The sequence below is a fragment of the Athene noctua genome, chromosome 33 (assembly GCF_965140245.1).
Source record: "Athene noctua chromosome 33, bAthNoc1.hap1.1, whole genome shotgun sequence".
Lineage (NCBI taxonomy): Eukaryota > Metazoa > Chordata > Aves > Strigiformes > Strigidae > Athene > Athene noctua.
The window spans coordinates 1,556,776-1,577,891 of record NC_134069.1 but is presented as its reverse complement, the minus strand read 5'-3'; the positions used below and the strand labels follow the sequence as shown (position 1 = coordinate 1,577,891).

At 62.7% G+C, this 21,116-nt stretch overlaps 1 protein-coding gene across 1 annotated transcript in view; it reads left to right on the top strand.

Annotated features, from left to right (window-relative positions):
* Positions 1-4,549: 4,549 nt before the first annotated feature.
* The window catches only part of LOC141972470 (olfactory receptor 6E1-like), a 35,341-nt gene continuing 18,774 nt past the window's right edge, over positions 4,550-21,116 (top strand). The window contains 4 exon segments of the mRNA XM_074930337.1: positions 4,550-4,628; positions 5,242-5,336; positions 15,580-15,681; positions 16,748-16,799. Coding sequence (XP_074786438.1) covers positions 4,550-4,628; positions 5,242-5,336; positions 15,580-15,681; positions 16,748-16,799 — 328 coding nt within the window.

The window sequence follows — 21,116 nt, the reverse complement described above, 5'->3', positions numbered from 1 at the left end:
CAAATTCTTCTAAGAGACGACTTATAGATGGCTTTTTGATTTCCAATAGCGTCATAATCATGTAGGAGCTACTTCTGTATGAAACAGGTCATGACCCGGGGGAAATAAAGTCCCTTGTGTGTAAGGCACTAGCTGAGTCCTTTAGGGACTGGGTTCCTTTTCAGAACGTACCACAGATTCCCTCGGCGATCTTTAGAGAAATTATTTGGTTTATGCCTTCACACTCTGTATCTAAGGAGGGCCAGTACCTTTTTCGTCACCTTTCTTTGTGTGGTTTGCTAAGTATGCAAATTCTCTGCCATGGGAAACGTCCCTTCTCCGCGGGCTGCACCACACATTGCACCATGGAGGCTCTAACCCAGACAAGGACTAAAGTAAGGAATTTCCATCCATCCCTCAGCGCTGAGGGGGAAAGAGCTACGGATTCAAGTGTGCATCTGACACAGGTCACCCTGTAGGACGCAGACCGACGTATTAAAAACACAAGTGTTGCGGTGAGGGAATAGCTGTCTTTTTCTACCTGCCAAGCCACAGAGCTGTGGCGCTCAGATCACAGCTAACCCTTGCAGGAGGTTAAAACCTTCGCAGGAACAAAAGCACAGACACCGATATGACGGTTACTACTTGTTCAGCTTATTAGCTGTGCAAATGCCTTATATATGCTCCTTAAAGGGACCCACCTGAAGCATGGCTGTGTTTTGGTCACATCCTTCTTTGGCATCTTTGATTGGTTCCCTATTCTTCCCGTACATCGCGAGCTCTTCCGAGCGCCTCTCCCTACACACAAGCAATTTGTTGTTTTTAAATAGGTTGAGTGCATCAAAACTCACAAACAAACAAAAAGCAAACAACAAAAACCATTAATGGGGAAAAACCTCGGGTTTGACCTTCACCAGTAAACCCAGCGCCAGCCACTGACCCCGTGTTTCTGTGCCCGGTGTGCCCGCCCGCAGCTCCGCACAGCAGCAGGGCTCTTCTCAACCCCGGGCTCTGCCCAGGGACACGAGAAATCACAGCGCTGCCAGCTCACAGCAAAGGCTCCAGGCTCTCGCCTCTGAAGCAAAACCCTTCAGATCTGCACTTAGGCATTTTAGACAAAGTCCACCAGCAATGCAAACAGCTCCGTCCACCACAAAAACAACCCCGGCTGCTATCGGTACGTGTGCCGCCGGGCACGTGTTATCAAGGGCAGAAACCCAGGGCCTGGAGCATCGCTTCACCGCGGGTGTATCCAGAAACACGCGATCCCGGAGATCCTGGCACCACTGCCCGGGGTTCCTCCCGCACCAAAAAGAGTTCTGACACTTCTACGCGTTTCCTTCCCGTTTACACCCAGCACCAACCGGGGCATCAATTCCTGTTTCTCGAGCCGTTACACTCTTGCCTTGATTAAAGCGTTTCATAACAGCCACCGCAGGCCAGACTCTCACCCAGATCTCCGGGAACCTCGGCAGATGGGTCTGGAGGGGAACGCCCGGTACCGCCGGGGGTCTGACAGCGGCGTTCCCTCGAGACAGCTCCCCTCCAGCTTTCCAAAACCCCCGAAAACACCCACAGTCCCGGTCAGACCGAGAAGGAGCGGGAAAACGGATCCTTTGCTCAACCTCGCTGTTGCCCAAAGTGCAATTTCCACGCGGCCCTGGCGCCCAGAAACCCCCATTTTATCCTCACGTTTTCAACCCTCCTCCGCGCTCTCGACCCGCCCCTCGCGCAGTTTCTCTCTCCCGCGACCACGCGCAGACCCTGAGCGGATCCCCCCGCGTGTTCCCGGCCGCCCGCCCCGGGTCCCCGCGCAGAGCCCGCGGGAATCCCCCGCCCGGAGGAACCGCTGTCCCGGGACCGAGCGGCCGCGCCCGGCCCCGCCGGCCCCTCCGGCGGCGCCGCCCCGCCGGCCCCGCGCCTCGCTCCGCGCCCCCCCGCGCACGGCCCGGCCGCCCCCCCGGCCCCTCCCGCGCCCCCGAGCGCAGCCTGACCGCGGGAGCGGAGCCGCGGGGCGATCCGCGCCGTCCCCGCCGCCGCCGGGGAGCCGCCGCGCGTCCGCGGGGGACCGCGCCCGCGCGGGGGGGGCCGCGCCGGCGGCCGTCTCCGCGCGGGGCTCCGCGCCCGCCCGGCCCCGGTGCCCGGCGCCTCCGCCCCTGCGCGACGGGGCCGCCGCGCCCGCGGCGGGGGGGGCGCCCGCGTCTCCCGGGGCCGGTCGCGCGGGGCCGCGGCCGCTTCTCGGCTCCGGGCGGGGCCGGGACTCCGCGGGCGGGGCCGCGTCCGCGCACGGTCCCCGCGCCGCCGCCGCCGGGCGCTCTGCGGGGCTGGAGCGGCGCCGCCCGCCCCGCCCGCCCCGCCCGCGCTGCCCGCGCCCCGCAGCGGCGGCCGGGCCGCGGGCGGGGGGCGCCGGGCAGGGGCTCGGTGTCTCCCGGCACTGCCTGGGCTCGGCCTGCCCCGCGCGGCCGGGCTGAGGCGCCTCCAGCCCCGGGGGTGCCGAGGGGGCAGCGTCGGGGCCCAGCGCCGCCCCCCGCCGTCTGCCCGGCCCCGGGGCGCGGAGGGCGCTCAGGTGTCTCCCGCCGTGGCTGGCAGCTCCCGGCAGCAGAGGATCCCGGAGCCACGGCCCGGCTGCGGCGGGCGCGGGAGCAGGGCACGGGGCCGGGGGCGGGCGTCATTCTGGGGTCTCGTTGCCAGGCACCCCCGGACGGCGTCGAACCGGGAGAGCTCCGCTAGATGCCTTCGCCGGCGCATGACGCTCTTTCCGGAGCTCCCTTTAAAACGCACAAGCTGTTCTGTGTCCGGGCGCTGCCGTCCCCGCCCCGCAGTCACCCAAAACCCACCACGACGCTTGGGTGCGCTGCCAGTCTGCCGCGAGCCCGGGCGGAAAGAGCCGTTCTGCCCCGCGGGGACGTCCCAGGCGACGTCAGCACGAAGCGCAGGGGCCGGGTGGGAAGGGCGGGGGAAGCTCGCACTGGTGCCGATGGCCCCCGCGGAGCTGGAGGAGGAGCCGCTGGCCGGGGGCTCCAGCGGGGACCACGGGGCCCTGGCAGCAGCCCCCGGCCTCGGCTGCGCTTGGGGACCAGCAGCCCCCGGTTCTCGGCCTTTGCAGAGGAGACGACGCGGCCTCCGCGGGGGGGTGTCTGGGAGCCCTGGGCAGGGCTGGGGATCCCTCCTGGAGCCAAGGGCTTGCTGAAGCCTCCTCTGCCCGCCTGGGGCACCTCGGGGCGGCCCTTCCCTCCAGGCACCTCCCTGCAGCTCTGAGGTTGTCCCCGACGCTGGCTCGGAGCTCAGGGGGACGAGTGGCACCATGTGCGTGCGGGGAGCAGGGGAGGGGAGAGGCACGAGGGCTCCGCGCCAGGTCAGACAGCCCGGGCCAGGGGCTCTCCCTTTCCCAGGCAGGCTCCGACCTTCCGCTCCCACGCGCGCACACGAAGACACCCCCCTGAGATCCGGTACCTGCCCAGGCCTCAGCCCCTGCCCCACGTTTCCCCAGAGCTGCCTCAGGCAGACACCAGCCCCCGGGGCTCCCAGAGCTGTCGGGGGGGCAGAGGTCCCAGGAAGGACCAGGGGGCAGAAAGCCAGCCTGCCCCCAGCTCTGCTCTGCCTGGGAAAGCCGAGCCCAGCCCAGCCCAGCCCCACCTCTGCGGGGAGAGCAGCTGGGCGAGGGGCAGGGGGACGGGGCTGCCTCCAAACCCAGCTCAGCTCCCCTCGGGGCTTGACGCCGCTGCTTCTGCCTGACAGGAGGGACCGAGGAGCTCCCGGTCCAGCTCTGCTGTGGGCTTGGAAGAACGACAAAGACCGGCTGTATTCAGTCTAAGAGTATTTTCTGTATTTAGAAAAAGAGCACAACGCGTGGCCGAGGGCATCCAGAGCACAAGGGGTGGTCGGGGGCACCCAGAGCTCTCGTGCGCGGAGCAGCCGCTACTTCTTGCCACGTTTCTTGTTGGATTCCATCAGGAGCAGCCCCTGCTTCTTGATGTCTTCCCGGGAGAAGACAAGGTCGTCTTCGTCATCAGAAGCAGGGGGGTCTGGAGGAGAGAGCAGAGAGGAGCGGGTTGGGGAGGGTCTGCGGGGCCACCTCCGCTGTGCCCGTGTCCCCGGGGAGATGTGGCCCGTTTTGGAGGGCTGGTGGCGTCCCAGAGAGCCCCGGGCCAGGCCCTCGGGCACAGGCACTGTGACGGGCTCTCCCAGCCCAGCGTCCCAGGGTGACCTGCAGGGCCTGGGGATGCCACCGCTGGGGTCCCCCCCCAACACTGCTGGGGCTTCCCACAAAGGTCTGGAGCTGGGGGGCGGTGGGTTCACCCCGGCTTTGGGAAAAAAGCTGCCAAAAGCTCCTTGTCTGCTCCAATGGAAAGTACCAACGGGTGATGCACAAGGCGACTGCTCACCACCCACCGGCCAACAGCCCGCTCCTGGCCAGTGACCCCGACAGAACGAAGATCCCGCTGCTGCGAAACACAGCCCTGGGGCTGTGCTCCCTCCCAGCTGGAGAAAATTAACTCTATCCCGGCTGAAACCAGGAAACTCTTGTAGCAGATAAAACCTACTCTGGCGGTGTGGGAGAGAACTGGACATGGGCGAGCAAATGCTCCAGGTGACCGCAAGGGAGAGACGGGGCAGGCTGGAGGGTTTCTGCCGGATCGAAGCAGAAGGTCCGGGCTCCGTGCCGGGGTGTGAGAACCCTCTGGGACGAATCGGGGGGTCCAGGAAGGTGCTGAGGGGACATGATGGGGGCCTGGGGACACCCCGAGAGGAGTCATGGCCCAGGGGCGAGCTGGGTAACCGCCCCGCACAGCGGAACCCTGCCTCACCCGGCCTGGGTGACGCGTCACAATGTGACCCCCTTTGTGACACCACTCCGTGTCACCCCCGGCACCGTATCTGAGCAGCGCAGCCCCACAGTGTCTGACAGGACGGGAAAGGGACAGGGCAGGAGCGCAGCGAGGAGACTCCTGAGCACAGCCCGCGTCTTTTCCCATCGCTCCTTAAAGCTGAACCCCCCCACCGTCCCTCAGCCATTTCTGAGGATGGCAGAGAGACCCCCCAGCAGCCCCAGGGTGGTTTGGGAGGAGGTCGGGGCTCCCCAGGAGAGCAGCTCTCTGCCGGAGCCCTGGGAGGTGTCCACGGTCCAGCCACTGTGGATGGGTGAGTGAGGGGGCTGACGCCAGGACCCCGTTTCCCCCGTTTCAAGCTCTTTTCACGCCTTGGGAGGCTGGTTGGCCGAGATGGCCGTTGTCTTACCGACTCTTCTGTGATTCCGTGTAGACGAGACGCTGCCAGAGGAGATTCCAGAGGAAGCGGGATGGGATTCTGACGGCGCCTGGTTGCTTTCTTTACTTGACTGCAGCGACATGAGGAAGGTAACGAGCTCCCCCCTCGCCGGGACCCTTGTCCGTGGCATCGGCTTGTGTGAGCAAAGGGACCCAGAGGTGGTCGAGCTGCTCAGCCAAGCTCAGCGTGACACGTCTTCCCCCGTCCTTCCTCCCGTAGGTGTTTGGCGAATACTTCTGGCCTTCTCAGAAGACGGACGTTCTCCTCATGGCCATCGAGGCCTTGACGGCAGACGATGCCCACGACAGGCAGATGGGCAGTGACATCGTGGACATGGCCACGACAGACCCCGTGTCCTGGCTGACGGATGTAAGTGTCCCGTGGCTGGATTGTCCTTCCGTGTCAAGACGTGTCAAATCTTGTTCTTCCCTCCTGCCCTAACCGGGCTCTCTCGGGCACCCAAAGCCACGTCAAGGCAGCAGGGAGGGGTGGGAAGGGCAGCACCATCCTCACCCGTGTCCTCTCCAGGTGCCAAAAATCCTGAGACACATCCACAGAAATGTGGAGCGGATCCGCGAGGAGCCGGCCCGGCGCAGCCTGCACTCACTGCTGCTGCTGCTGACAGACTGGAGCCCCAGGGAGGTGGTCAGGAGCCTTCTGAGCATCTCTCCAACGTGTGACAGGTACCAGCCCTGACAGCCTTGAGGGCTCGTTCCCCACGGGGAGAGTGGCCCAGAGACTCTCTGGCTGCCAGACCCACGGGAAACTGCGGGATATCCCCGAGGAGCAGGGCTCTCCATCCCGCCGCGCTTCCCCCTGCAGCCAGAGCCGGCCCAAGCAGAGCCCCTGCCCCGCGGGAACAGAACCTCACCCCCCTCGGCCTCCCCGGGCACCCCGAAATGAGGGGGTGGGCAGGGCCGGGGTCCGGGGGAGCCGAGGCAGCTCTGCTGACCCAGTTGGCTCTGGCTCCGCAGGGCGGCCATGGCCATGTGGGAGGTGATGATCTCCGTGCCCTGGGCTCTGCGGAGAGTCATGTCGGAGCTGCTCGGCGTGCTGCAGGACTGGCGGCTGTGCAGGGTGTTCAGCTCTGCCACGGATGACGCCTGCATCTACCCCTTGGCGGTGAGTGACCCACGCCCAGCCCCACCGCTCTGCCTTCCTCCTCCTCCTCCTCCTCCTCCTTCCCCTGCTCAGCACCAGCCAGACCCCCGTGCCACACGCTCGGGCCCACCCCACGCTGGTTTGGCCCCACCAAGCCTGTCCCGGCACAGGCAGCGCTCTGCCCTCCCCCCTGCCGGCATCCCCCTGCCCAGCTCCGCAGCCTGGAGACCCCGGGAAGGGGCAGAAACCAGAGTCGAGGCGGTTGCTGGTCCTGGGTCAGAGACGTGGGGACTCGGAGGTGGCCGCAGGGGGAGAGGAGACCCTTGCCATGGACCGTGCTGGTGCGGGGAGGGAGCCCTGCAGCTCTGCTGGTCTCTCACCGCTGTCTCCATTGTAGCTCCTGGCCTGCGCTAACATCGACAGGAAGGAGTTTTCTGCCCTCTACAAAGCCCAGCGGTACCTGAGGCATCCCAGCCCAGTGATGCTCTCGCTGGTGCTCACGGGCCTCATCACGCTGTCGCAAACACCTGGAACGGTGAGTGGGGGGTCGGCAAGGGGAGCCACATCGGCAGGTGGGGGCTGGGGCGGTGGGGGGGTCTTTCACCGCTTCACAAAAAGGCAACGGTGTGTTTCGTACAGGCCAGAAAACTCCCGGTGCTGCTCCCTGACGTACTGGAGACCCTGACAGATGCCGACGCCGATGTCAAGACGAAGGTCCTGGTGTTGTTCATCAACGTGCTGGGTCACGTGAAGAGGGAGGAGGCCAACCTCATCTCCCTGAGCCTGGCGGAGAAGCTCCTGCCCCTCTTCGATGATGTAAGGCTGCCATGGGAGCCTGAGCCGAGGCGATGGCTGCAGGATGGGTGCCCTTCAGGGTGGCCATGCGGGAAGCTTCTGGGCAGGGGTCCCCCCCTTACTCCTCTTGTGTAGCCTTTGGGGGCTCTTCCCCTCCCCGCTCCTCTTCCGGGCCCTTTCAGGGCTCCGGGGCGTTGAGCCACAGCTGCAGGTCTGGCCGACGGCTCCTGCGTTCAGGCTCGGACCCCGGAGCAGCTCCTCTCCCCCGGCCACGCTGCCGCCCTGCTCCCTGTGGGCGAGGAGCGGCTGGTGCTGAGCTCCCTCTGTCCTCCTCCCTGCCAGGAGTGCAGCCGGGTGCGGGAGCTCTCCATCCGCCTCTTCAAAGATGTGATGAAGACCGCGGTGTGGAGAAATAAGAAAAAAATGGTGAAGAAAGTGCAGGGGGTGTTGCTGCCTCTGTTCTTCCACACCAACGAGCCCATCGAGAGCGTGGCCAAGGTGCGGTGACCAGCGATCGGTGTCGCGGGGAAGGGTGTGCTGACACCACGGGGGTGGCCTGGGCGTGAGGGACAATGGGAATATGTGTCACGGCAGGTCCCGCTGCACTGGTCCCAGTGCTGCAGAGCTGGAGGGGGAGGTGGGGCCCCCCAGCCCAGAGGAAGGGTCCCTGCAGCCCCAAGCACCAGCAGGGCTGGGGAACTGGGCACAGACATTTCCCTGCTCAGCAGCGGCCTGTGGCCACCGAGCCCCCGAGTCCCCACGGGCTTTGTGTGCTTTGAGCCCCCATCCCTGTCCCCCGGGGCTGTGCCAGGCCCAGAGCAGGAGGATGCCAGGTCTCCTTCCCCGGGCTCTGGTGCCATCGCCCGGCCTCTGCTTCTCCACAGGCTTCCTGGGACACCCTCCGCGCCTGTGCAGTGTTCCTGGGCTGGAGGAGGCTCAGCTCCCTGGCCGAGACAGAGCAGACACACCTGATTAGAGAGTGCTTGGTAAGGACAAGCCCCAAACCCTCAGGGCGGGCTGGACGGGGGCTGCAGCTGTGCCGTGGGGGGCGCTGTGCCGCTCTGCATCGCCACCCTGCTCCAGCCCCGCTGCCCCAGCTGCATCCTCCTTCCCTGCCCTCCAGCACGCAGCCCCCAGGGCTCTTCTCCAGGAGGGCCCGGCCCAGCTGGGCCCTGGCAGCGGGACGGAGGGGTCTCGGCACCCCCAGCCCCCTCTGCCTGCGGCTCTCTCTGCCCCTCAGCCCCACGGGGCTCCTGGCTGGGAGACGGGACTCACTGGGAGGGAGCGGGGGTGCTGGCAGGAGGGACTGCTCCAGATGGCTGCGGAGGGTCCGTACCAGCCCCGTGCTCCCGTGCTCCCTCAGATAACGCACAAGAGGAACAGCGTGGACGAGTATCTGCTCCAGAGCCTGCCCTACCTGAAGGACCCTCAGGCCACCATGCGAGAGGAGGCCGTCAGGTTCATCGGTGAGTGCCCTATTTCTGGCCTCCTGGCCCCAGTCCCCACTGGTGGGGCTCGCTGGGGGTCTTGCTGGATCCCAGCGCCCTCAGGTGCTGTCCTTGCTGGAGGACAGCCCTGCCCAGGGGGAGCAGAGCTCTGACTGGTGCTCTGTGCCCCAGGTCTTGCTGCGCGGCACTGGAGGATCCTCAGGTGGAAGAAGCTCTGGGAGATCTGCCACAGTGGTGAGCGGGGGCAGTGCTGTGCTGGTGGGGGCTGGTGGGGCAGGGGACAGAGCCTGGGCTGCTGGGCTCTCTGCGGGCAGGGGGCTTCACCTCTGCTCCCTTTCCTTCTCTTGCAGCCCTCCAGTCCTTGGGCAACGATGTGGAGTCGTCGATCAGGTCCCTGGCAGCTCAGACCATCCTCATCCTGACAGCTCTAAAGCAGAAGCCAAGGTCAGGATGGAGCCTGCGGTCGCTGTGCTGCTGCGCCTGATGAGCCTCGGAGAGGTGCAGTTCTCAGGGAAACGGCCGTACTTCAATAAATCTTTTTTTTAAATCAAGCTGGAGCAACAAGCCCAGTCCCATGGTGTCCTTCCCACAGGGACCCCCCGAGCAGTGTCCCTCTGCCACTGCGCCCAGGGCCACACCCCCGCACCCAGGGTGTCCCGCGAGACCACAAAGCCCGGAGAGGAGGAGGAGGAGGGAAGCTTTAGCCCATCCTGCCCCTCCCAAGGCGTCTCAGGGCACAAAAAGGCACCCACGCGCCCAGCTGGCACATCACCATTTGTCCCAGGACCCCACTAGCTCCCACTGGACCCTTCTTGCACCCCATTACTGCCCCCAGGACCCCAATATCTCCCCCAGAAACCGTCCCCAGGAGCCCATTAGACCCACAGCCCACCCCCGACACTAATAACCCCCTCAACTACCCCATGGCCCAAATAACACCCCCCAAGTAACAAGACGCCATTACATCCTTCCAGACCCAGAACCGCAAGGAAAGGTCCCTAACATCTCCAGGACCCCCACACCCCCCCGACTCCATTACACTCCCTCTAGGACCCAAATAACCCCCACAGGGACCCCAATAACCCCCACAACTCCCACAGAACCCCAATAACACCCCCAATAACCCCCCGGGTCCCCAGTGACCCCTCACGGCACAGGCAGGAGTGTGGGCAGGTGCTGGGGGGACACAACGTGCTGGAGCCCCCCGGGGTCCCCCTGGCCCCACAGGGCCCACTGCCTGCCACACTCTGCCAGGGCTCCGTGGGCTCCAGGGAGGCGGCCTGGGCAGGAGGCCTCCAGCTCTCCATGGCCTCCCCTGAGGGGTGTTCCTGCAGAGATTCGGGTCACCCAGGCAGTGGGAATTCCTCCTTTCTAAACACTCCTGTGTGCTGGCGGTGACGGAATGTTTCTCCCGCCAAGGTGGCACCAGCCCCGGCAGCCCCAGCACTAGCGGTGGTGGCTCCGGCCCAGCAGTGGGTGAGCCAGGGGCTGGGCCCATTTCCCTGGGGGGTGGGATCGCTGGGGAAGGGGAACGCTTTGCTCTAAAAACCCAAACTTCTTCATGGTTCTGAATTTGTTTTCAAAAAAAGAGGTTTTCTGTCACAGCTGGGGCTGTGCAGACGTTCTGCTGTGTGACTGTGCTGTCCTTTTCCCTTGAACTCGGGGGGTTTTGCTCTCTGTAGGGGTCTGTGCTGTCTGCGGGGTTTACCTGTCAGGTTTCCCCAGGGAAAGGGAATTTTAGCCCTTTATTTTTACTTCAGGTGGTAAAGAAGTGACACATTTCATATTCTCTGCTCTCTGTGGGGATTTGGGGGGTTCAGCCTGATGAAACACCTCGGAGCGGTGCTGCAGAGGGTGCCGGTCACCAGAGCCGAGAGGTGCTGCTCAGGAACCGGCATGAAGCCCGAGGGCGAGAGCTGGCCCAGGCGGGCTCTTGCCTTCTGGCTGTGGGACAGTGTTTCCCAGCTGGGAGGTGCTGGGAGAGATGTGGGGGGTGAGCAGGGGTGTGCTGGAGCCCAGCCCCTCTGCAGAGCCCGGCTGCTCCTCTGGCTTTCTGCACAAAGGTCAGTGTCTGTGCAGAGCTTCTACTTCACACCTAACTCACTGAACACGCTGAACTAACCTGACCATAGAGAAGACTGAGGTGAAGAGACCTGTTCTGTCAGTATTGGGTCCAGTGTCTGAACTGTAGTTCTCCCAAGAAGCAGCAGAAGGAGGGGTGTTCCTGCATCCATTCCCGCTCTCTGCTCTGGGATGCTGGGCCCACAGCCCTGCCAGCTGCCGGGTGCAAGGCAAAAGGTCTCTCTTCATTAAAATGACTTGTCTCATTTCAGAAACTGCCCACACAGAGTTCAGAGTTGTACTTTCCATATTCTGTTTGCACACTCGGAGAGAAGCAGTGGGGGGGTTTCAGGGCTGTGCCTGTGAAAGAGGCTTTAGGAGATTCTTGCCTCTCAGATGGGTGATGAAGAGGGTGAGAAAGTCATGGATATTGTTGATGTTCCCCAAAGCAGTTTGCTTTTGTGTAGCTTCTAGCCAGAGGCTGAATATTCGCAGTCTGATTTGGCATCAGCCTCGAAGCCTTTTTTTCCCGGTATGATGTGTGTGCACAGGAGCTGTCTCTTCCATTGTCACGGTTCTCCCTGTAGGTAAATGCTGCACCCGTCTGTACAGATGCTGGGCAGAGCAGAAGCTGTAGTGCCAGTCCACAACGGCAGCTCGGTGCTGGGATCCTGCTGCAGCTCTCCCAAGTGAGGAGGTTTTTGTTTGTTGGTCACGGATGTGTTAGAGGAATTTCCCAGGTTTGGTATCTAATGGGAAACCCCGGGGATGCTTCAGGGTGTCAGGGCTGGTGAAAGATGGTCCGTGTCGGAGTGGCTGCCTCAGTCCTGTGCGCTGGCTCCCCGCAGGGCGGCATCGACACCTGCCGGGTAGGAGCCTGCGACAAGGCAGCGCCCAGCGGCACCGGCAGCCCCCTAGAGCCGCCCAGACACCCCCCGGCACGGGCTGTGCCTGGCCAGTCGCCCTCCCACCACCGCTGGGTCCCCACCGCTGCTGGGGCTCCCCTTCCCCGGCTGCAGGTCCTTGCCCAGGGCCCCACTTGCCCCAGAGGCCCGGGACTCTGCCCAGAAAGCCCACCCAGCGCTCCTGGCAGCCCCGAGGTCCGGCTCCCAGCCCTGGAACATCCCTCTTGCACCCGGCCAGCGTCGCTGTGCAGAGATGAGCGCCAGCCCTACCCCACGGGCCCACCACCCCCTCCCAGACAAGGTCCTGTCGGCCCCAGCACCTGAGCAGCGCCTCTGTGCCGCGGACACAGCTCTGGGGGTGCTGGCAGAGAGAAGGAGCCGGCCCCAGTGCTGCCAGCGGCCACCCGACACCACCGTGACCCTCTTTCCTCCGTCGCAGGGGGACAGCGGCGGTCCTCTCCTCTGCAAAGACGAGTGCTGACTACTTCTGGCTCGCTGGGGTGACCAGCTGGGGGAGAGGCTGCGCGAGAGCAAAACGGCCCGGAATCTACACCTCCACTCAGCACTACTACGAGTGGATCCTGGAACAGATGGGGCTGTACTGGACACCAAGGGCGGCTCCAACGTCACGGCCATGGAGTCCTTCTCTCAGCACCTCAACCCCTCTTCAGAGGCCCAGCCCAACACCAGCACAGTCGGGCTGGTTTAGCTCCTGCCCCTTTCCCCTCCAGCAGCTGCTGCAATTCTTTACCCGGCTGCAGGGGCTCCTGCAGATCCTAAAGGGAACAAAGGCTTGAGCAGCAGGAGGAAGAGGATCCAGTGCAGGCGGCAGCGGACCAGGGCCATCTCCTGCTGGGACACTCCCTGCCTGCGGACCCAAAGGCAGCCTCCGTGTCAAAGGCCTGCTCCGTCCTGCCCACGCTCCTCTGAGCGCACACAAACGCTCAGCCTGACTTAGTGGTTGAAATAAAGTTGCCGAGTTTCCCAGCTCGCCACGCTGCAGGCCAGTTCAGTCTCCTGTGCAAGGCAAGGACTTCCATGCCTGGCACCTGCAGGGTGAGGCTGCAGGCAGCCACGTCGGGCACAAAGGGAAAGAGTCCCTCCAAAGGGCTGACCCCGGCCTGGTCGCAGAGGAAGGTGCTCAGAGCCACCCGGCACGGAGGGGACTGGCACATCGGGGCAGAGAGGGGACAGGAAAATGGATGTGACACGCAGACAGCTCTGGGGCACGTGCACACACACACACACACACACACCCCCCACGCGCACAGGCAGCGCGTGCACACGCTGCAGCACACACGCACGCGGGATGCAGCCACCCGCACCCCCGCACGCACGCTTGCCAGCAGAGCAGGGTAATGGGGGGAGCAGAGCAAAGGATCCTCCTGTCGCCTACCCCTTGACAGTCTGCAGCTGCTCTCCATCGCTCATCGCCACCCAGACTGAGAAGGCTGAAGGGGTTCGGTTCTCCTGGAGTCGGGGCCAAATAACGGGCACTTGTCGCCGCACATCTGCACTTGGGACTCGTCCACGTCTGACTGACACAACCACGGCTGTGTAACACAGCGCAACACCCACAGTCTGTCCTAACACTCGATAACCGCGCCCAGAGGGCACCGCTCATGAAACAGCAGGGCCAGGCCTGAGGCAGAGATCTGCCCAGGGCAGGGGGAACGGGGAGGAAGATGCCGTGCTGGAAGCGCTGGGCTCCTGAAGCTGACGGCAGCACGGGCGCCATCCGGACAAAAAGCTCTGCCGGCTCATTCCCATGGAGTAATTAGCGGGAGGTTTCGCTTTCTGTATGTGTGAGGTTGTCCTGTCCCTTGCTAGAGGGGGGTGTCTCGTGCAGGTGGGCAGTAGGGGACGTCCCGATGGACTCAGCCCTGGCAAATCAAAGCTGTGTCCTAAGGACAGAAAGCAGAGCTGAGCTGAGAGACGGGAGCACTGTGAAAGCCACGGCCTGACGGCCAGGCCAGAAGAGCAGAGCTCTCCAGCCTCCATCCGAAGGGGCCACTCCCAAAGTGCCTCCTGCCCTCTGGTCAGTAAAGCCGTCCCTGACAGAGCGGGGACATCTCTGAGAACGGGCCCGACACCTCCACTAGGAACAGCAGACGAGCCCCAGGTGTCTTCAGCACAGGGTGGGCTGCATTATCGACAGCCAGGGAATTAACTAAATGCCGTTCGACTCATTTGCCTGCTTCATCTGGAGCACTTTTAAATCCCCATACACGGATCCAAGGTGCCGGAGGAATTTTAACCAGGATGCTAAACAGTGGTCAAGAAAGGGATTTTAAATAGACAAATGGAACTTCCTCCAGTGTTGAAGGAGCTGTGAATGAACTGCTCATCCACCCTGGGTACCAGCTCTTGCTAGAAGGAAGATTTATTTGGCTCCATCTTGCTTAAAATACTGAGCCGAATCCGCAGATCCTGTCCTGGAGGAAGAGGTGACCCTGCCCTGAACCTCTGTGCAGCCCCAAACTGCTGCTGCAGGTTAAGGGCCAGAAGCAAAACAGACCAAAGAATGAGCTGACAGAAACTGCTGGGTTTGGAGGCCTGGTATCCCCCTCCCACAAGACACGTCCCAAGACACCTGGGCTAAAGGATTGTTCCTTCCAGTACCAGAGGTCCTACAGCAAACGCCCTTGTTTTCTCCGGGGTTTGGTCACCAGAGAGCTGCCCACCAGCCCCTGGGCAGAAGAGCACACATCCTAATTAAAGGCAACACGTAAAAGCCCAAAACAACAGAAGTCGAGATTCATTGGTGGCATCTGGCAAGTGACAAAGATACAGCAGCTTCTGGTAACAATTCCTTGAAGGGAAAGCCAGAGTTGAGAGGCATCCCCGCTGGGAGGCTCTTACAGAGGAGAGTGTCAAACAGCGTCGGCTGGCAGGTTTGGGCGTTGTCTGGGAAATGTCAAACCCTGTCAAGTACCACAGAGCTCTCTGCAGCCAGGCCCAGCGAGGGACTCCTGTGGGCTCACCTCTGAGAACACAGAGCGATGGGCCCCCAGCCCTGCCGACAGAAAACACCTTCTGAGCAGCGGGCGCAGAGAGTACAGCGCCCTCAAACCACCAAAGCAGCCAGGTCAGCCCCCGGACACCCAGCGTCTCCCCGCAGCACCTGCAGCCACGTCTGCAGCCCAGCCCTGCTGTCAGGAGTCCGCTCGGGCTGGGCGGGTCAGCGCCCGCACGTGGGGGTGCTGATGTCACCATTCTACGGTGACCGCCAGAGCTGATCCTGCCCATGTATGGGGGTCCTGATGTCACAATGGCTGCTGTGCCCCACGGCAACAGGCCTGTAACAAGGGTCGCTGGGCTCCAGCCGTGCGTCAGTGCGACCTGGGAGGTGAGGAGAGGGCAGGGGAGGGATGGGGCTGGTCGGGGGCTGCTGAGGGAGGAGTGGGGGGTCCCACACCTCGGGGCGCCGGGGCTGTGCTGAGAGCTGACCCGCGCCCCGCTTCTCCCTCAGAGTCAGCCGAGGAGCATCTGGGAGAGACACCCCGGTGCTGCTGGGACAGGGACGCTCCCAACGCTCGCTGAGGACGTGCGCCATGGCCGAGAGGCGAGGGGAGGAGGCCCCCGACTCCATGGAGCAGGGTGAGAGCAAAGTTTCCTCCCACAGCACAGCAGAGGGGCTGTCGGGGGGTCAGCGTGGGGCCGAGCGCGGTGGCAGGGGGAGGCAGTGCCTGCGCTGCCCTTTCCTCGCCACGGCCCCCAGCCCTGCCCCTCAGCCCCTCAGGGACGGGGCAGGGCCCTGGGGACAATCCCTCAGGGATGCTTCCCCCGGCACACAGAGGTGCTCATTCCCGCTGGCATTTGCTCTCTCCCTCCAGAGTGTGTGCTGTGTGGCCAGGCAGCCGCGGACCAATTTCTCTGCGGGCCAAGAGTAGATGTGGAATTCCTGTGTGTGCATTTCTTTTGCATGGTGAGTCCCGCGGGCCAACCTCCTGCTCCCTGACATGCACTCCCAGCCACGCTCTCCTCATCACTCCTCTCTTCTTTTCTCTTCTCTTTTGCAGATTTTTGCCAGTGTGCTTTTTGACTGGCAGGATGACAAATCAGGGGAGCATAAATATGTCACTGAGCACATTGACCACATAGTCGAGCGGGCAGCGTGGAAGGTGAGGACCTGACCAGGTCAGGGAGATTTATGTCAGGAGAGGTTTGGGGTAGCTTACCCCAGAGGCCAGGAAAGAAATCTCAGCCCCTCCAAACAGTTCCAGGACAAAAGCCTTGCTCCCCGCAGCTCCACAGAGGCTCCAGCCCAGGAGCCTCGTGTGCCGGGCGGATCTGTGGGCTGTGACCCGGCAGCGGCCACATCCTGCGCCCTGCCCGGAGGCGTGGGGCTGGCTGGGGAGGCCCTGGGGCTGCCGCTGACGGGGCTGCTCTGCTCTTTCCAGCGATGCTTCGTCTGCGGGGAGAGCGGGGCCGCCATCACCTGCACCCGGCGGGGCTGCGACCGCAGCTTCCACCTGCCCTGTGCCATGGAGGGTGAATGCATCACCCAGTACTTTTACCCATTCAGGTACATCCTCTCCCCTCCTCGCCCCCACCGGGGAAGGACCCAGCGCTTCTCACCTCACCCATCCCTTGCCTCTGCCCCCCAGGTCCTTCTGCAGGGAGCACCGCCCAGAGCAGGAGGTGGAGGCAGCTCTGGAGGAGGACACCGAGTGCCTCATCTGCCTGGAGCCTGTGGGGGACAGAAAGTCCTTCCACACCTTGGTGTGTCCCGCCTGCAAACACGCCTGGTTCCACCGGGGCTGCATCCAGGTAGGAGCCGTTCCCTCGCCCCAGGGACACGGCAGGAGCTGGGCAGCACCAGGGCCTGACTCCTGCTCCTTCTGTTTCCGCTGCAGGGTCAGGGTCGGTACAGCACTATTAGTACCTTCAGCTGCCCCCACTGCAGAGACAGAAATGACTTTCTCAGGGACATGCTCACCATGGGCATCCGAGTCCCCATGAGGTTGGTGTCCTGCCGGCTCACAGCACAGGAGGCTGCAAGCCCTGTGTCGTGCCCGGGGCTCCCCTGCAGTCCTGCCCCCCCGCTGTCCCGTCTGCCTGGGCTTCAGCTTCAGGGAGGAGCTGGAAACCGGGCAGGGGGCAGGAGCAGGGCTGCCCTGCATCGGCCTCATGCCGGGGCAGCAGGGGCTCAGCCATTTCCCTTTCTCCATCAGCTTGCTACCACAGGGCAACATGCCTCCATTTGAAGCACTGATCCTGAACAGCCGCTGCGATGCCCGTGAGTGCCTGTGTCCCGAAGGCAGGGAGCACGCAGAGGAACAGGGGTAAGTTGGCAAAGCAGCACCCTGGGCTCTGCACGGGATCGCTGCCTCGCCAAGAGCTGGAAGCAGAAGGACTGAGAACAGGAGCTGTGCCGCACAACCCCGTGCTGTGGTCGCTTTGTCCTCACAGCCGTGAACGCTTTTGCTTCCCCAGGCCCTGGGAACTGCTGCTGTGCAGCTCCTGCGCTGCCAGGGGCACCCACCGGCGCTGCTCCAGCGTCAGGAACAGCCAGACCAGCTGGGAGTGTGGGAGTTGTGCTGGCCAGGGCACCGGTAAGAGGCAAAGCACCTTCATGCCCCTGGGCTGGGGCCAGGGCCCAGGCAAGGCCTGGCAGCGGGTGCCCAGGCGGGGCTTGGCAGAGCCTCTCTGCCCCAGGAGGGCTGGGGGCACCGCTCCGGCCTCTCCACTGTGGCCTCTGTGCCCCTGACCTTCCCGCTTCCCCTTACAGCCTCCACTGACAGCTCAGAGCTCGCTGGCTCTGGCAATGGTAGCGGCTCAGGATCGGGGTCATCCCACGGCTCGCCAGCACCGGAGAGCAGCAGCCCCAGCACTGGTAGCCAGGCGGCACCGGGGCCGTCCGACTCTCAAGTGCTTCAGGGCAGCAGCAGCAGCTCCAGCTCACCTGGGCCCGAGCACAGGCAGCGCCGCTCCCAGGTGCAGCGTCGTGCCCAGACGCCCTACAGCCGGCCCAGAACACGCCGGGAGAGGAGCCGCGCGCCAGCACCAAGGGCTGAGGGCAGCACCCCCGGCCAGGCAGCGCTGGGGACGTCCCCGGGCTCCCCAGTGCCGGAGAGCAGCAGCCCCAGCACCCCCAGCCAGGCGGCACCGGGGCCGTCCCAGGACTCCCCAGCGCTCGAGGGCAGCAGCAGCTCCAGCCGCCGTGGGCCCGTGCGGAGGAGGGACGGCTCCCGCCTGGAACGTCGGGCCCAAACCCCTTACAGCCGGCCCGGACGCAGACGCGGGACCAGCTGTGCGCCGTCCCCACGTGATGGCCCCGATCCCCCTCCACCAGCACAATAAAGTTGTCCGTTGGCCTCTGCCCTGGGAGATTCCCCGCTCATCTGTCGGCTTCCTCCGCCTCTCCCTTTCTCCAGGGGCAGCGTTAGGGGCCGGGCCCAGAGGGTTTCTTCCCCCGGGGCCTGGCAGCCCTTGCCCAGCCCTCCCTCCTTGCGGGCTGGCCTTGGCCGGCTGCCCAGCGCCATGGCCGTGTGCCTCGGGCCTCGCTGGCCCCGCAGCCGGCTCAGTCTCCCCGGGGAAGGGTCACACCAGGGGCAAAGCTCCTTTACTTTACAGGTGCCGACCGGTGCCACGGCTGCAGTTGTGACATGGAGATGGCTGCAGACGGTCTAGCAACTGTAATAAAACAGTAACAGTGATAGAAAGGACAAGCGGGTGCTGCACCCTGTGAGTGCAGTCCTGGCACAAGGAGTTCTTGAGGCGGGACATGAAAGCAAATGAATCTTACCTGGCTCTGATTTTTCTGGCCCGGGAAATCTGTTCCCAGCGTGATCTGTCAGCAAGTACTGGGAAGTGAGTGAAGTGCAGGCCACTGATGTGCTGTAGTGAGCTGGCGGGAAAGCCGTTGTATGAAAACACACCCCTCCTTGCTAAGCAGAAATGGGAATTCTTTAAGAATTGTCTGTTGGGTGCTGGGAGGACTAGTTGGGGACTACATCCCCCCTGTGTCGGCGTGGAACAGACGTCTGGCTCTGGGCTGGCACAGCAGAGCCCCAGCGGGACGAGGCTGTGCCTGTCCAAATGCACAGCTGCCTGAACCGTAGCCACCAGCTTCCAGCAGCACCAGAAAGTGTGCAGGGCTTGAGCTGTGCCGGAGCTGGCTGTAACGCGCCAGGTAAACCTGTTCTCTGGTGTCTGACTGCTGGGGCAGCCTTGCTCTGGTTGGGGAACAGGAGCTCTGGAGGCAGTACTGTGACAGCAGGAGTGCTGTGAAGCAACGAGAGGGAGCAGTGTGTCGAACTGCTCCGTCAGACACCGCAGACCTTGGGTGTGACAAAGGGAACTGCTAGAGCACAGGGCAGAGGGCGCAGGAATTGTGTCCTAGGTGGCTTCCTGGGGAAGACGGACTTTTTCTCACGACTTGGCTTGCCCGCTCCCCACTGAGCTTGGGGATGCAGATCTCGGAGCTGCCTCCATTTCCATGGGGCTCTGCTGCCGAGCTGCCCTTCCAAACCCTGTGGAGAACGGACCCGCAGGGGGACGCTAATTACCTTGCATTTTGACCATAATGGCCTGGGGGGAAGAACAGGGGCAGCTGTAAGGAACAAAGGAGATGTTATGTCTGATGATCCCGGATCTTTTTTCCCTGGGCGTTAGGCCTGCTGTGGAAGGCAGGAGGAGGCAGTGGGAGCCCGGGTCTGCTCAGCTGTGTGGGTGCCCCATTCCTGAATCCCGGCTCAGCAATGGGATGCTTGTTAGAAAGCAGGGATCGAGAAGGGAGACCTGGGCCGAGCTCTTTGCTGGCAGAACTGTGCTGAACTCTGTGGCCTCGCACCAAGAGCTCATTTGCCTCCCAGCGCTGGAGGGCTGAGCAAATGCTCCCCGCGGATGGGAAACAAATTGATCCGTCTCCCCCCTGCCCTTTCCTTCGTCCTTAAGGAAAGGGGGAAAACCCTACTGAAGATGGGTTCCCTGGCACTAAAGCTGAGTTGTGTGGAGTTACTTTCCAAACGGGCATTACCTCTATGAAACCAGAGCAGATGAGGAAGGTCGGCGTGGCTGAGGTTTGGATTTAGCTGCCGCTGTGGCTCTGACAAGGCCATGAGCCCATCCTGCCATAGCTGAGTGTGAGCAGCACAGCCCACTCGAATACCTGCCAGAGTCAGTGTGTCGGACCCCAGGGAGCTCCTCTTCCCCAGGTTCACCAGCTGGAGAAGAGATGGTGTCCATCCTCACCCTGCCGCGGGCTGTGGCAGCCGCCTTCGGGAAAGGAGTGGGCTTGGTCTGGCTCTGGGCAGCGGAATGGGATATTTACCCTGTGCCTCAGAGGTACCTCCTGGGCAGAGCAAAATACTAAGTGATTTTTTTGGTGAATGTTCATTCTCATTCTGATTTCATGCTGTCTGCACTCTTTTGTCGAATCCCGACTGTTCTCCCCAGCTGTCCATCACCCACACTCCTCTTTGATGGCTCTTGTCACAGACAGCCTGGTAAAAAGATCTTGGTTATTTTCTCTTTCCTTTTTTTCCCTTTGACAAGTCCCATGAATTTCTGCAGCTGTCCTGACTCTCCTCCCCTGCGCTCCCTGGGCAGAAGTGCGGCAGTGAGAGCTGCCCCCCCGGGAGGAGATGTGCTCTTCTGCCCAGGGGCTGGTGGGCAGCTCTCTGGTGACCAAACCCCGGAGAAAACAAGGGCGTTGACTGTAGGACCTCTGGTACTGGAAGGAACAATCCTTTAGCCCAGGTGTCTTGGGATGTGTCTTGTGGGAGGGGGATACCAGGCCTCCAAACCCAGCAGTTTCTGTCAGCTCATTCTTTGGTCTGTTTTGCTTCTGGCCCTTAACCTGCAGCAGCAGTTTGGGGCTGCACAGAGGTTCAGGGCAGGGTCACCTCTTCCTCCAGGACAGGATCTGCGGATTCAGCTCAGTATTTTAAGCAAGATGGAGCCAAATAAATCTTCCTTCTAGCAAGAGCTGGTACCCAGGGTGGATGAGCAGTTCATTCACAGCTCCTTCAACACTGGAGGAAGTTCCATTTGTCTATTTAAAATCCCTTTCTTGACCACTGTTTAGCATCCTGGTTAAAATTCCTCCGGCACCTTGGATCCGTGTATGGGGATTTAAAAGTGCTCCAGATGAAGCAGGCAAATGAGTCGAACGGCATTTAGTTAATTCCCTGGCTGTCGATAATGCAGCCCACCCTGTGCTGAAGACACCTGGGGCTCGTCTGCTGTTCCTAGTGGAGGTGTCGGGCCCGTTCTCAGAGATGTCCCCGCTCTGTCAGGGACGGCTTTACTGACCAGAGGGCAGGAGGCACTTTGGGAGTGGCCCCTTCGGATGGAGGCTGGAGAGCTCTGCTCTTCTGGCCTGGCCGTCAGGCCGTGGCTTTCACAGTGCTCCCGTCTCTCAGCTCAGCTCTGCTTTCTGTCCTTAGGACACAGCTTTGATTTGCCAGGGCTGAGTCCATCGGGACGTCCCCTACTGCCCACCTGCACGAGACACCCCCCTCTAGCAAGGGACAGGACAACCTCACACATACAGAAAGCGAAACCTCCCGCTAATTACTCCATGGGAATGAGCCGGCAGAGCTTTTTGTCC